Source organism: Montipora capricornis, chromosome 4, assembly GCF_036669925.1.
Source record: "Montipora capricornis isolate CH-2021 chromosome 4, ASM3666992v2, whole genome shotgun sequence".
Classification (NCBI taxonomy): Eukaryota; Metazoa; Cnidaria; class Anthozoa; order Scleractinia; family Acroporidae; genus Montipora; species Montipora capricornis.
Window position 1 is genome coordinate 24,560,793 of NC_090886.1, and position 15,624 is coordinate 24,576,416.

The 15,624-nt window shown below is 36.9% G+C and overlaps 3 protein-coding genes across 3 annotated transcripts in view; 2 read left to right on the top strand and 1 right to left on the bottom strand.

Moving 5' to 3' along the window:
- LOC138045807 (calcium release-activated calcium channel protein 1-like) overlaps positions 1-478 on the top strand; it is a 1,703-nt gene extending 1,225 nt beyond the window's left edge. The window contains exon 2 of the mRNA XM_068892435.1: positions 1-478. This exon is cut by the window's left edge and continues 154 nt beyond it. Within this exon, the coding sequence (XP_068748536.1) occupies positions 1-374 (374 nt within the window). The 3' untranslated portion in view covers positions 375-478.
- A 1,748-nt stretch (positions 479-2,226) lies between these two features.
- Positions 2,227-8,635, bottom strand: LOC138045806 (MORN repeat-containing protein 3-like). The gene is made up of 5 exons (XM_068892434.1): positions 8,402-8,635; positions 7,674-7,825; positions 6,397-6,556; positions 5,414-5,598; positions 2,227-2,862 (listed from the first exon to the last, which is right to left on the bottom strand). The coding sequence occupies exons 1-5, from the start codon at positions 8,544-8,546 to the stop codon at positions 2,794-2,796; spliced, it is 711 nt and encodes a 236-aa protein (XP_068748535.1). The 5' UTR covers positions 8,547-8,635; the 3' UTR covers positions 2,227-2,793.
- On the top strand, positions 8,634-13,733 carry LOC138045802 (G patch domain-containing protein 3-like). Its single transcript, XM_068892429.1, is given in 4 exon segments — positions 8,634-9,130; positions 10,914-11,690; positions 12,519-12,731; positions 12,734-13,733. Coding segments are annotated over 4 exon segments (1,590 nt in total). The 5' UTR covers positions 8,634-8,754; the 3' UTR covers positions 12,958-13,733.
- Positions 13,734-15,624: the final 1,891 nt, after the last annotated feature.

Sequence of the window (15,624 nt, forward strand, 5' to 3'; positions counted from 1 at the left end):
ACCAATATGGGACTGAAAATATGGTAAAAGACTCACCACATGAGAAGCTTCACACACACATTGAAACTGCATGGATATTCTCCACAGGTCTTGGGACACTCCTCTTTTTAGCAGAAATTGCAATTCTTTCTTGGGTGAAGTTCTACTTGTACAGCAAACCAGCAGCAGTCGCCACATCTGTTGTGCTACTTCCAGTGTGCATTGTCTTTGTGTGGTTTGCTGTTCACTTCTATCGGACACTGGTTCAACACAAGTATGAACGATCTTTTCAGGGTGTGGAGGAACTCCAACAAATTGCAATCCACCTTCACCCTGATGGAGGAACCTTGCCAAGTACTCCTTCTCCGAGCCCACAACCAAATCAAAGGTTGTAAAATACAAGGGGGAAGGGCACTAATTATCACTTAATTACAGTGCTGCTATAATATCATTTTTTTAAAAATCATCCAAGTTAGCTTTCATTAAATTTTAACCTTGAGTCTGTTCAACATTTTACTGGTGAATGCTGAATACTTTTAGGTGCAGATTTTTTGACCCCCCCCCCCCCCCCCCACCTTTGTAAGCCTTTTTTTAAGCAAACAACCTACAATATTTAGGTGGCAAAAATGCGTCAATCTGGTAAGTACCCTCTGTTTGACCCCCCTTTGAAACATCCTGGCTACACCCCTGTATCAGTCTGCCATTTCTCAGATTTAAAACTTGCTGATAAGACATAAAGACGTTAAGACATACAGCCCTTCAATAACAATACTACAATCTTGGACAGAATAAAATGGAACAGAAATGCCCCCTCTCCCCCAAATCAAGGATGAAGGTGCATGAAGGCCAAAACATGCCATTTTCCCATCACTGATTTTGGGGAGAGGGGTGGTCTCAATGTTCCATTTAATTTGTCCAAGATTCAATCTTGGACAGGATAAAATGGAACAGAAATGCCCCCTCTCCCCCAAATCAAGGATGAAGGTGCATGAAGGCCAAAACATGCCATTTTCCCATCACTGATTTTGGGGAGAGGGGTGGTCTCAATGTTCCATTTAATTTGTCCAAGATTGTAGTCACATGCATGCAATTGGTTAAACCAGAGTTAGTAACTCTGGTTAAATGCACTACAGAATATCCAGTGTATATTTTTTATGTACAAACAACCCTTTGTGTGAATGGGTGTACAAAGAAAATGACATGTTATAAGTGAAATATTTTCTAGTTTTTTCACAAAAATGAGCATAATAAGATGCAATCAATAATTCATTGCATCGCATTATGCAATAATCAATATTGATTACTGGTATTATTAACTCATTGACTCCTGAACTGCCCGTCAGACAGTGTCAAATCTTCTGGCATTTATAGACAGAGTAAAAATTATTAATCTATTATCAAGGCTGCTGCCTAAGAAAATTTTAAAGGGGCCCTCAGAGCTAAACGCTGAGAACTTAGGAGCCCAACATATGAAGTGAAAGGTGTTGCTGTGAAAAATTAAGGCGCCCAGAGCTATTCTTTAGGAGCCCCAGGCTACCGGGCTCCTGTTAGGCAACAGCCTTGATTATTCTGACTCCTAGGAGTCAATGCTCGCGTATAATGGAAAACTTTGATAGAATTGTGACTACTTTCACTATTAGCATAATTTCCTTGCCTGCAGCATTTTCTTGTGAATAACTTCGTGGTATCCCAAAAATGATTGCAGATGAGACAAAATTAACCCATTGACATTCTGGGAAAGACACTTTTTAAGATTTTACTCTGTCTAAAGGCGCTGTTACATGGTGAAGTGTTTCATGCAACTAACCTTGTCTCGCAATGTCTTGACGACATCGTGGCAAAACAAGTTACACATTTAGCATTTCAGTGTAACATACCCTGCAGCGACCAAAATCGTTGCGAGACAAGTTGCAAGAGCTGTTACAAAAGTATAATTTTAAGTTCTACTTTTTGTGCAACTTGTGTCGCAACGATTTTGGCTGTTGCAGGGTATGTTACACTGTGAAATGTTTCGTGCAACTTGTTTCTCCACAATGTTGCCAAAACATTGCGAAACAAGTTACATGAAGCATTTCACAGTGTAGAGGTCAGTGTAACAGCGCCTTAACTCCCAACTGGGGATGTCCTGGGGCACCTCAGGTGTCAGTGGCTTGAGTATTTTTGTATAGTATGTAAAGTATTATAATTATCTCAAAGGAAAAGAAGAGTTACATCATAAGATAATTATTGTAATTATTACACAAATATGATGAGAAATGATTTATTGATTTTGATTTTTTTAAAAATTGGTTTCTATTAACTTATGCATACACAAGTGTACATGAAGTTCAAGAGAGGTAAAGGTTTCTGTTCACAAGTTAAGTTATCAATTTCTGTTACATTATTTACAACAGTTTTGCAAAAGGTTGCAGATATTTAATATGTAAGTTGATGTCATGTTTATTGGGCTTGGTGACTCCTAAAACATTTAGCGGAAAATCTTATGTTTGGCACTTTTCATTGCCAAGTCTGTTTATGCATGTATTGGTTCTTTTCCATGTCTGTGTTTCTGGGACTTCAAGGTGACAACTATGTTAAAGAGGTTCAAGAAGATATTTATTGCTACAGTAAGTGAGTCTTCACTGCATGTACCAGTGTGTCCAATTTACAGTTTGCCGTATGTGTCATTTTATACTGTTCCTTTTAAAATCTATCAATATCGTTTGCTATAAAAAGATGATGTGTATGCCACATATGTACATTGTTGATTTTCATAATATAGTATCTAGACAATGACATAAAAATGAAAAGGACAATTATTATTTTTATTAATTTTTAGTGTTGCTCATCCAGAAATGTGTCTTCAGCCTCTTTGATCACTTCTTTAGTATCTTGAAGTTTGCACTACATAAAGATGAAATTTGACAAGTGTGAGTTAAGGGCCAGAGGGTGGAAAGTGCAGGTTGCAGGTCATTGTTTTACCAAAATTGAAACAACTGAAACCTTTACAAAAATGCTAACTTTAGGCTTAACCCATTGACAAGTAAAATTGTCTGGCATTAGACAGAGTAATGAGTCTGGCCGGTTTAGGATGGGTTGGGCGTCAAAGGGTTAAACATTAATTTTTAAGGTCTAATGTTAGCATTTTTTAGTAAAGTTCTGGGTTGTTTCAGCTACCCTAACCTGCAACCTGCAATCTGCAGGGCAAACAACTGATAAAAACAGAACCATGGCTAAGAAAGTGTGGTTAGTAAGGCATTCATTTCTACTGGCAATAAAGTTGACACCCTACAACAATAGTACTGCCGGTCCAGTAACTGTTATTCAACATTATGATACATTGGTGTCACCAGCTCGATTTTGATTGGCTATAAGCACGCAGCTAATTCTTGCTTGCTCTGTTTCTCTTACGTCATACCTACAAACAATAGATTTTATATATGTAGAATTGACGTCATACCTACAGACAATAGTTTTATGCATGCAGAAGTGATGTCACCTGACACACTAACCAGCAGTTCGATCAGTTTTGTCATGGCGGAGCTCAGCTCAGGAATATGCATAATAAAACAATTATTGAATTCAGTTTTCGCATGTTAGCGATAATTATCAAGGCCAACTTTGGCCTTGATAATTTATCGCTAACATGCTCAACCTCATCCAATAATTGTTAATTACCAGAAATCTACAGTATGTGCATGTCACAAGAACATTATCCTTTGATACCGCCAACTTGTCTCACTTGGTTGAGCAGTGAGAACAGCAGTGGGTTTGAATTTTGGCCAAACCAGCACTCTTTGAGGGAGAAGTTTAGCCGTTGTAATTTCATCTGTATATCTACAATCTGTAGGCCTGTCTCACAACATGTTTTTTAACTTAAGGTGGCTCGAAAGGGTTTCAACACTTAAAGACAATCTCTTTTTATCGAGTGACGCTACAACACTGTATCCCGTAACAGCAATGTTATGGTACCATATGAAACACCGATTATTTCCAAACAAGATGTGATCATTATTGTGATGTAATAAGTTACCTTGACAATGGGAAAACCCAGCAAAAACATCCTACTGTATATTTGGATTTCGTTTCGCATATCTCAAAAACTAACTCAGCGACTCCCCTTTCTAATTGCTTAAACGTGATTAGAAGGCCATGGTGAAACTTTAGGCAAGTTTTAAAAAATTCTGTGTAGTTGATTCAGAGCCACCTTAAAAATTACAGAATTAAGGTGGCTCTAAATCTTCTAGACAGAATTTTTTTAAAAGTTTTGCAGAAAGTTTCATCTTGCCCTTCTGATTACTTTTCAGAAATAAAAAATGGGGGTCACCAGGTTCGTTTTTGAGATATAGTAAGCAACTAAATACAAAATAAAGGGTGTTTTACAGGGCTTGTCCATTGCCATGGTGACATATTACATCACAATAATGACTGTATCTTGTTCAGCAATAATTTGCGTTTCATTTGGTACCACTAATACATGATACAATGTAGTGGTGGTGGTCCTTCTAATAAGAGCGTCAATTGGAAGCATTGAAACTGGTTTGAGCTACCTTAAGGTTGTACTATGATCAAACAATCCTTGGATAACTAAACACTAAGTAACCCAAGTTTTAAGCCTTAATTCCAAAAAGACACTTGTTTATTTTAACTGGAAGTTTACCATTTAATGGTCCGCCATTCATAACTTTAAAATATTTAGAGAGCTGGATTGAGGAGAAAATGACCTCAAAGACTCACTAGTTTAAGAATGCAATGCGTTTGTACTCGACTGAATTAATATGCAGCACGAGAGTTTCAGACATTCAGATTTTTAAACTTGTGTTTTGCATACATAATAAGCTGCGTTTACATGCTGAAATTTTAATTAATAAAGGTATCTAGTGAATGACGTCACTTTTATCTAGATCCAACTCTCTGAGGTCCAGTCGGTCAGTTTTGAACATGAGTGATGGCGGACCGTGTAATCCAAAACTCAAAGTATAAAAATCAAAGCTCAAAATTTTGCCAGGCAGGTGTTAATCATGTTTGATCATGGTACCATTTTAAGACAAAAACTCTTGGGGATATGAGAGATGTACAGTCATGTACACGACATAATTTTGCAACAAGTGGAGTTGTGGTCTGTTCTCTTCTCTCCAGCAAAAAGGGCCAGCTTAGCTGCTGTCTCAAAATGGCTTATGGAATATAAGGCCACACAGCAGAAACAACATGCTGGAACATGTGGGAAATACAAAACCCTAACCCTAACAGATAATGTTGAGCCGATCATGTTCTGCCCATTCCAGAAAACGTGGCCATGACTGACCACCCACAGCGCAATAATATTAATTTTGGCTTGCTTCATGTCCCTGAGATATTACTATAGAGATGGAAAGTACCATATATCACTAATAAATTATTAAGATTGCAGTACTTCAGCACGAAATTACAAATCTCTTACAGTAAAGTTGCTAACCTCTGGTAAAGGGTATGTTGTAGGCTTAGGAGCTTCATGGCGACCAAAATCCTCCACAGTTCCACATTTTGGAATGTCATCACACCACACACCAGTGTACATTTGCCCACGGTCGAGATAAAAGAACTTTCCTTTGCCATGTTTTTTGTCATCTTTCCAATTGCCCTCATAACGATTTTCATTTGCTATTCAGTGAAAAAGTATGTATATACAGGAGCAAAGTTTGTAACCTCTTGACCTTTTTCATGTAAAGTATAATTACAGCTAAGTAGTATTCATCAAAACAAAACAGCTTGTAAGTTAATTGGTTACCATCAAATTGAATGTTGTGAGGTGCAAACAGATCAAACTTGGAAATAGAAAAAATTAATACACTGTACTTTTTGCAGGTTCAAACAAATGCTAATTTTCAAATGGACTTATTTTTGAGAAAACTGTTTGATGAGAGACTTAAAAATTTAATTTTAATCTTCTTAGTTGGATGAACACGAGACAGCCATGAGGGAGGTCGAGAGGTCAACTCCAACCGGACAAACACTAAGGGTCTTCATTAAAACAACTGAGAAAAAAGTGCTGCCTTTGTAGTTAAACCTGCAAAATGGTTAGACTCTCAAGTCTTCTCAGATAAGGACTTTAAAATAATAATCTTTTTGGTCCTGTCTCCTGAAACCCTTGTTCATAAACTCTGTGGGATGTTGAAGATCTCACACACTATTTGGAGAGACCAGTGTACAGAGTTCCTGGTGTTGTAATCTGGTCTGAATTAATATGCCACAAGTTTATTTTGTTGTAATTCTATTAAGTGCTACCCTCGTGTAAATAAAGTGTTTTCTTCTTTCATAATCCTAAAAGTTCATTTGGATTTGCCAGAATAAGAGAGATAGTTCCAAACCAATTCTTGGAAATATTTTTTATCAGCTCGGTTCTAGAAGCTCTGACATAGGAACATATCATGTAAGGTATACCACAGAAATGAAAGTTACCTAGCCTCAGCATTCCTTCACCATTTCTCAAGTTATTGTACCATTCTCCCTCATAAACTGAACCATCAGCAAAATACATTCTTCCCCAGCCACTTCGCTTATCTGCATACCATTCTCCTTCATAATATTCATTGTATGAGTAAAAGTTTGTTCCATAACCCTAGGAAAAAAGGCCATAATCAGGGGACTGAAGTTGGTATGCTTCCAGCATATAACTGTAAGTTTCAAAGAAATTTCCATAGAAATGTTACATAGTCTTTGAAAATCTCTGGATACTTGAATACAACAATCCTTGCAGTGCTGTTCAATGTAAATCATGCAAATTAGCTACACACTTCTTAGGGGGCAAACAACACAAGTTCGAGAGGTTATAACGAACACCTTAGTCACACACATGATTTATTTCACATTCATTGAATGTTTATCACCTAAGCCGTAAAATACAATCATTACACAAGTTACTTTGACGATTTTGTAGTGAAAAATGAGCAGATAACGAAGTAGAAAGTCAAAATGTCAAAGGCAATCAAAAGATATAAAAACTTTATAAAAGGTACTTAATTCTAAATACTAAAATGGACTTTTTTCAATGTTATTTCAATATTTTGTTGAGCCAATTTTCCGCAATTTGCTTTTTTTCAATGTTTGCGCCCCAGCATAACACATGGCTAATTTGCATGATTGACAATATGAAAATCAACATGGCGGCTTAGTCGTGAATAAGGCCTATTCTTTAACTTCAGAATAATAATCTCCATTTGATTCAATAGTTTATTATAATTAAAAATGGAATAAGTGTTCATTTAAAAAAATGCTCAACTTTAAAGTTTCACTGCCCCCACTTCATCATACAAATCGTTTTTAGCAGTCCCTTTTCTCTGCTTCAATATTCTAGTGGACCATCTAACTTTCCTGAGCCACCCAGCACCCCCCCCTCCCCCTTCAATCAATAATAAATGAACAGTCCCTAATTTGTTACCAAATCAAATTAGACTCACCGTTTATGATATTAACAGACACTTGAATAATTATGTTAAGGTTGGTTGAGTTTTAACCCTGTCATGTCCAAAGAGTCACACTTACAGATGTTACTTTGTCTGATTGCAGACAATGTTCTTCATCACTGGGAGCCGGTTTAGGACTGAAAGAGTTTTATGTTCTTTTTAACGTGAAGGAGGTTCATTAATTAGTAAAAGAAATTTTTTTCTCAAGTTGTTGCATGCAAAAATGGTCTAATGACAACTGAAGATACATTGCTCACTACAACTAACGCTTACATGTCTTTTGTCATTTTTCCATCCTCCAGAGTACACTTTTCTGTATCCTGCTCCCTCTGAAACACTGTACGTACCAAAGCCACATCGACGATCATCCTTCCAGTCGCCATCATAAATGGCTCCAGACTTCTTCCACATCATGGTACCCTTCCCTTGGAAAGTTCATTTGTCAAGACGATAATTAAGTTTATTAATTTTAAAGCTATTTATAACTTTGGCTCTGTACATTAATCATCGTCTTAATGACTTCCGGACAAAATAAACCATTGGGGAGATGCCTTAGCTATAGGTTTGTCGATTGTGAAATCAAAGGTCTCTAATAGCTTGATGTTCAATAGGGCCGTTTATACGAGAGAAAAGAAGCCGCGGCTAACTCTGGCCGCGGCTTACGTAAGCGAAAGGAACTATTTATACGAATATAAACTCCCTGGCCAGGATAAGCCGCGGCTTGAGAAAGCCGTGAACGTGGATTTTGTACCATTTATACGGGGTGTTCGCGGCTTATTTTCTCTCGTATAAACGGCCCTATTGTTCAATTTCCTGACATGCATGCAGGCCCAAAACAAGTTGTTCAAACAAAACAAGTGGTGTCCCTCTTCGGTCAAAAAATCGGTTGAAAGGTTCTTGGACTGAAGTGATCAGAGACAATAGTATAAGAGTAACCATGGCATCACTAAACTTTAATATTACGTGAAAGGTTATTTTGGATCGAACCTCTTAATACTCACCATTCTTTTTATTGTCATCCCATTCGCCAGTGTACCTATCGCCATTTACTGAATAAACTGTGTGATGGACTCCCTTCTTCTGAGCTTTATAGTCCCATTCTTTCCACAAGGGCTCGCTTTTCTTTGGCTGTTTAGTGATAGGCATCTTGAATCGAAGACCCTTCTAAAAATGTTCTCGCGCTTTTCGGCAAATTAGGTTTTTTACAGTCGGTAACTAGGGACCGGCTAGGTTACCAAGGGTGCACGCACAGGTTACCAAGCAATTTCCCATAATTCACTCATAATTCAGGTAAAACAAAATGGCGGCACCCACTATTTGTGCTTTTCCGCAATAATTAATCGAATTTCAAGCTATGGCTAGAGACTTAAACAAGAACAGATCTCACAGTGCTGAAGAAGAATTATGTTATGGAATTATTGGCAATATTCCAAAGGAATTTCATTCAGCAGATTTGCGTGTGATGTTTTCAAACTTTATCGACAGCGAAACTGGTGGATTCCGATGTTTTCATTTTCGCCATCGACCTGAATTTAGGCGAGAAGAAGCTAGCAACAGTGGCAATGGAGAGACTTTTAAATCGTCTACAACTTGCTGTGTTATACTTATCATTAAAGAGAAGCTTCAAGAGTTAATGAGGTGTTATCATGGCAAACACTGGGTCGATCGAAGAGGAAAATACCACCCTTCCAAAGCAGTTATATCAAAGATACGAATCAAAGCTGGAGAAGGTTTGTAATTGTTGTTTCCCCGACGAAAATTCAAGAACGAGGAAAAGCGCCAAAAAATAAGGAACGATTTGTAAGGTTTTGTTAGACATGTATACGCCATGTCTGTTAATAACCCGCTGACAGTAACAGAGTTTCTTCCCAGAATAATTAATATCATTATTAAACTATTTCATCACACATTCAACTCTAAAGTCAGATACAACTTTCACAGAAGATCTGTATGACATTTTCAGTGGTTCACTCACCAATGGAAATAACCATCCCCAACTCACTGTCTCAATGCATACATTACTCATTAATTAAGTACATGACTGTAATAACACAAGGGAATCAGTGACCCAGGAAAATTCTGAACTTTGAAAATTGCAATATTATCAAATAGACCAGCCTAATGCACTCACAGGGTTGGACATTAGCACTCGCCCACTCGCCCAGGTGAGTCTCTAAAGTGTCGGGCGAGTGCAAATCATTGATCACTCACCCGTTTGGCAAGTACGATTGTCGTCGTTAAGAAATTATTTAAATTGCGAAACTGCTTTTTGCATTCCATTTTGCCAAGAAAATTCCTAAACATAAACTTACCATTTCTATTTTACAAAGTTTTATATTCCGAACTGTCTAATAAAATGGCGCTAAAAGGCAACATTGGGCTTCGTAAATAGACAGATTATTATGGCTTCCTGGTCAGTGATACTGTTGGTCACTATCGAGCCATCTGTGACTAGGCAAACATGGCGCCTTAAGACCGCTCCTCAGAAGAACAGACACGTTTACTCGCAAACTGCAGGGATCTATCTTGGGATTTAAGGTCTTTAATATAACTTTTCATTGAAGTAATAATCCTCGGTCTGCCACGTGCTTGACCATGTTGGAAGCGAATTGTTTTTCCGTACTTTCCCAGCACTCTGATCAATGCTTGTTGAAACTAAAACAGACTTCCTATTTACTTTAATAGCCTTACAGTGTTAAAGTAAATTTTTAATGATATTAAATAGTAAAAATGAAAGATGACCAAATTGGTTGGAGAGATGGGATGGGGGGATAAACTCTTGAGCGAGTGAAAACTGATCCGGTAGAGTACATTTTGAGGGTCACTCGCCCGAATGGCGAGTGCTCTCAAAATGAAGTGTCCAACCCTGCACTCAGGTTCATAATTTGTAATTGTATATAGACCTTTTAAACTTGTTTTTTAGTTTAACATATTGACTCCCGGGGATTCCCCATTGACAAGTAAAACCGTCTGGTGTTAGACAGAGTAAAAAAACTAAGTCTGGCCGGTTTGGGTGTTAAAGGGTTAATATAGTTTCTTTAATTATATTTAAGCTCATGACCCCATCAGTAAATATTAAGCTGTATGAACTTATCATGTATAAATAAATGCCATTATTATTATTATGTAGAAAAACTGCAGCTGCGCCTTGAGAAACTCTTACACTTCTGTGCTCTCCAAACTTCCAGTATGCATCCATAACTCGATATACGCACGCTTTTATATTACTGGCATTCATTAGTGTTTGTTTGTTCCTTTTGCATTTACTGTAAGTCTAAGCACCCATTTCAAATAGTGCTGATAAACAGTTTTTAAGTCTAAGCTCCCATTTTAGAATGGTTAGCTTTCAATAACTGTGTGACTCGCATGCTGACTGACCATATTGGCTTGCATGACTCGCTGGCTCGCACATTGTCGTCACTCATAATTAAGGGACAATTTTGCTGTACTTGTTTTTTTATGCTGCCATTGTTCCAATATTCAAAACAATAATTATTATCGTTTGTTTTTCAGACTCTGCTGAATGCCATCTCTATAGAACAAGGAAGGAAAAAAGGACTCACTGTTTTACTAGGACAGAGTTGGAGTTCTCTCAGCATGACCTTAAGGATTTGTTGGAGCTGCAGCCTCCTCCTATGATGCCGAATGGAAATGTTGGAACACCACTGTCTAAATTTATGGAGTTAATACGAACATGCAAGTTGCCTCCCCATGTCATCAAGAAACTTGATTTGAATTTTTCCATGAGGAAACCTAAAATGAAGTATAGCAATGTTCCACTCAATTACAAGTCTTTAGAAAAGAAAAATTCTAGATCTTCAGCGACTAAAGAAACTGATAACAAAGAACGTGTTTCGGATATTGTGAAGAAGAGAGATTATGGTAGCAAGGCTTCTTCATCATCAGTAGATATAGAGGCATTCCATTCTTGTCAAGGTTGCAAATTGAAAGACCGTGATTTTGAAGATGATGATGAGGGTTGTTATCCCATTGAGAAAACACCTGTATGTAATGATGATGAGAGTGATGACAATAACGTCAATATTGATAGGGGCGATGAAACGGAAGAGGAGTGGGACAGACATGAGTCATTGCACAATGATGTTACAAGTCAAGAGAGAACCAAAGAGAGACTATTTGAAGAGGACATTGAACTGAAATGGGAGAAAGGAGGAAGTGGTCTTGTGTTTTACACAGATGCAGCTTTCTGGAAACAGCAAGAAGAGGCAGATTTTGATGAGGAGACTGCCGATGACTGGGATGTTGATATGGAAATCTATGAAAATCCAGGTTTGTCAAATTAGCTTAACAGGAAGTCAGTGAGCTAATTAGCCCAATAATTGTTTTGATATTAGTTGAAGAAAACAGAGCTGTCATTAAGTTTTGAAGCAGGTTTAATACTCAAGATTTCACCCATAACATGTAAATACATGGCTAATTACAAATGCCATGTTAAGGAAGGCCGGAAGGGCCTGAACTCCTAGGGGGGTCTGAGGGCATGCTCCCCAGAAAATTCTTAAAATTAGACCCTCAGAAATGCATTTTCCTGCACTCTGAGGTGCATTCTATATTAAATTTTTCTCAATCAAATAGTTATGAAAAAATGTGGAAATGGCCATGCATCACCAAACTAGGGAAAATGGTCAGCAGATTCCCATTTATATCAAGTATGGTGCCGTGATGCGGATTTTGGTGCTGAAAATGGTGTCAGAATCCAACAATGATCAATCGGGGATATTCTCCAAAGGTTTTCACTGAAAGTGTGTGGATTTTTACCAAAAACACGTCTTAGAATCAGGAACACAGTCAGACAACAATTAAATTTTCTTTAGAAGGTAAATGTTTATAAATAAATTTCAATTTGTTTTGCTCTGTGAATATTTATTCTGCACCAACCATCACCCGTAACATTGACTGGGCTCAGCTGTAACAGGTGTTATGGGTTATGGCCCCTAATGACAGCCCTGGAAATTCTTAGATCTGGTATTTGCCTTAGGGACAATTTACTTCCTGTCACTATAATCCATCCAGGCCGTAATGTCTAATGAACCAAACTTTAGAAGCAAAAGTCACCAACTCAATAAGCTCATAGTTTTACAATCTTTTAATCTCTTGCAGATGGTGGGGACAAAGATTCTCGAGATCTCCTTCAAATGAGGATGGAGGAGCAATGGAGGAAAGGCAGAGACATTGTACTGAACAAAGTTGGAGGATTTGAAAAACATACCAAAGGATTTGGAAGCCAGGTCATGAAGAAACATGGTTGGAAAGAGGGGAACAGCCTTGGCTCATCGCAGGTGGGAATAAAAGAGCCTGTAGTTGCAGATGGACAGTTTCCAAGTGTAAGAGAGGTCTAGGCTATTATGGTGAAAAATTAGAACGTCATGTGAAACGACCAAGGGCTGAAAGAGATGTCATTATATCCACTGTTTACGATGAACCAGACAGCCAAGAAGAAAATGTATTCCAATCACCAGGGCCTGATAAACTAAAGTACATTTGTGGTGTTAACTTTGTTCATGAACACACCCCTCTGAAGTCTAATAAATTCAGCTGACTAGGAGAGGAAGATGTACTGGTGTAGACTGTGACCCCAGGGAGATTTTACTCTACATCTCATGCCAGACAATTATACTTGTCAACTGGGGGTGTCCTAGGGTGTTTGAGGTTAAGCAGTAAAAAACTATGGTCCCCTCTATAAAAAAAATTGTTGTTTTGGTATTTTGAAAAGTGCTTACATGTAATATTGTTTTCTTCATTCAATCCACTTGATTCAAGTGCTTATAAAATCCTCAATTTTCATTAAGAGAAGTTTGAAATGTTGAAATTATAGAATAGCAACAGTCAGCATCACTTTTAACACAATGATAATAAAGGAATTTCACTTTTTGGTGTATGGGAATCCAAGGTAATGACACTCATTTCTTTATATTGTTACTTTACTGAACTATGAATCTAAATAATGGTCAACTTGAAATTTACACTTGACAAAAATCACTTTATCTTGACTGCATTTTTTACATAATGGCCATTGCTTTGTTGATATACAGTGTGGTTCTACACTGTACGGTTTAAGACCTTTAGATCCTGGCTTACATGTAGGAATAGGGTGGACTGCAACTCTGGTTTCAGCTATGGCAATTAGCATATGTTGGACATTTAGTGTCAGCCCTCTGAAATGTCAACAGAAAATTTACGTGCTATTTCTACATTCTAACATTTTGGAATTCCTTGGAATATAATAATGATTTTGTGTCTTGAGAATTAACTGTAAAGTGCAGTTTTATATATCACCAACTTTTATACATGATAAAAAATAAATCTCACGCCATGAATCACTGAGTGCAATGTCTTTGAAAAACCAACCTTTCACCATCAAACCCAAGTTGATGTTCGCTTGTTTATTTTCTAGTTTATTTAAACAGGTGTAAATACATTCCTTGTGTTATAAAGTACTACTTTTACTGTTGTACTATTGTCAGAGTAAATCAATGAACTTACCCATGAGTACTAACTCTTATTTATTTTAAATCTTTAATAGTGCTTTGACAGTTTTTACTTGTACATCTCTATAAATTAAATTAATGTTCTTGCCAATATCTACATGTAGTATCTGCATGTTCATTACAAGCATTTGTCGCAATTTAATCTACCATCAGTACTGACCTGTTAAATTTAAACAACACTGCAGGTGCTATAGTTATTTTTTTTCCTTGGTTAAAAATTTTATTTTTCAAACTGGTTGGTTTTACTTTTCTTTGTTTCAAATTATGATAATGTATGTAAGAATAGGAAAGTAAAAAACAAACTAGTTTGAAAAATTCTTAACCAAAATTTTAACTACAACACATAATATCAAATTAACTTTTTTGGTATGTAAAGATCATTCCCAGGTGAAATGGTAAGAAAATTAATATTCTTTATGCCAAGGTGCATTATTTAGAGAAAACATAAACAGTTGGCAAACAATGTGTTGGAATGAAAGACAACCCCCAGTCCTCTAACGGTGGCTACACACAAAACAGTTTATAAAGCAAAATAAAATAGTAAGGGGAAACAAATTGACTACACTTGGTTTTTGTACATTATTTCCAGCTAGTTCAAGGTCAAACTATTGGTTGACTGCTGTCGAAAACTCAATCCTAAAATCACTATGATTTCAGTGGTTTATGACTGTGTACATGTATTATGAAACTTGAAAAGAAAAAGGGCCTTTATAAAGTAGGAATAAACATATTTACAACTAGAATAGTACTGGTACATATGAACAAGGAGCTTTTCAATAAAATGTCACCTATACAGTTTTGAACATAATTATTATTCCAAACATTAAATGATGAAAAACAACTACATCACAAGTTACAATAATAATAATAATTATTATTATTCATTTTTAGCTTATATTATTATTATGGCTCTGCAATGGGGGTCCATGGTGCTTAGATAATTATGCAGTTTTTCATTAACTTGTGAACTCTGAAGCATAAATTTCCAATCAGTTATTTTGTTCTTATATCTTCAGTGGAAGGATGTTAAGTAGAATTGAATCACATCCTGTGATGTGATTTACCTGATTTTGTTTCACTTTGTTGGCAGCTACACTGTTAAAGAGTCAAAACAGGTGGTTTTAAGCTGAACTTCAGAGTCCGCAATTTTTTATTAAAAAAAAGCAAAACAATCCCTGCAGGCCACCTATTGTGGACAGCTGCTAAATCCTCCAACACTGCTACAAAGAAGTATTAGTGTTGAAATTAAATCTTGTTATTACTAGGTTCCCATATTGTGAGACTTCTCAGGACCCACATCTAACCCCGTTAATTGTTCAACCTTCATTACAACAGACAACCATAGTCACATTGAAGGACAAAATTACATGTATTTCTCCTGATCCTGATACAGTAAATTAAGTGGCAGGCCACTGAGACAGGTCTCCTGAATAAAGGACACTCTTGCATTCAACAGTGCATGACTGTAACTACCTGATTGTGGTTGTGGTTTAAGATTTGTTTAGACGGTTCCGTTTTTGCTTTTAGAGTCTTCTTATGACAATATCAACGAAAAATACAGGTAAGATATTATTAATTTTAGTTGACATTCTCATATATTGTAACAATTACTATACTCTTAAAGCAAAAAAGGAACCGTCTAAACATTCTTCAACTACAGCCAGACAGTATTGTCATTGTTTGAATGCAGGAGTGTCCTTCAATGTGGCTAAGTTGTC

Coding starts and splice junctions, on each gene's coding strand:
- LOC138045806 (XM_068892434.1), bottom strand. CDS start 8,546: ATGCCTATCACTAAACAGCCAAAGAAAAGCGAGCCCTTGTGGAAAGAA. Junction 5,599..6,396: donor TGAAGGAATGCTGAGGCTAG/GTAACTTTCATT, acceptor TTCACTGAATAG/CAAATGAAAATCGTTATGAG. Junction 2,863..5,413: donor CAACATACCCTTTACCAGAG/GTTAGCAACTTT, acceptor ATCTTTATGTAG/TGCAAACTTCAAGATACTAA.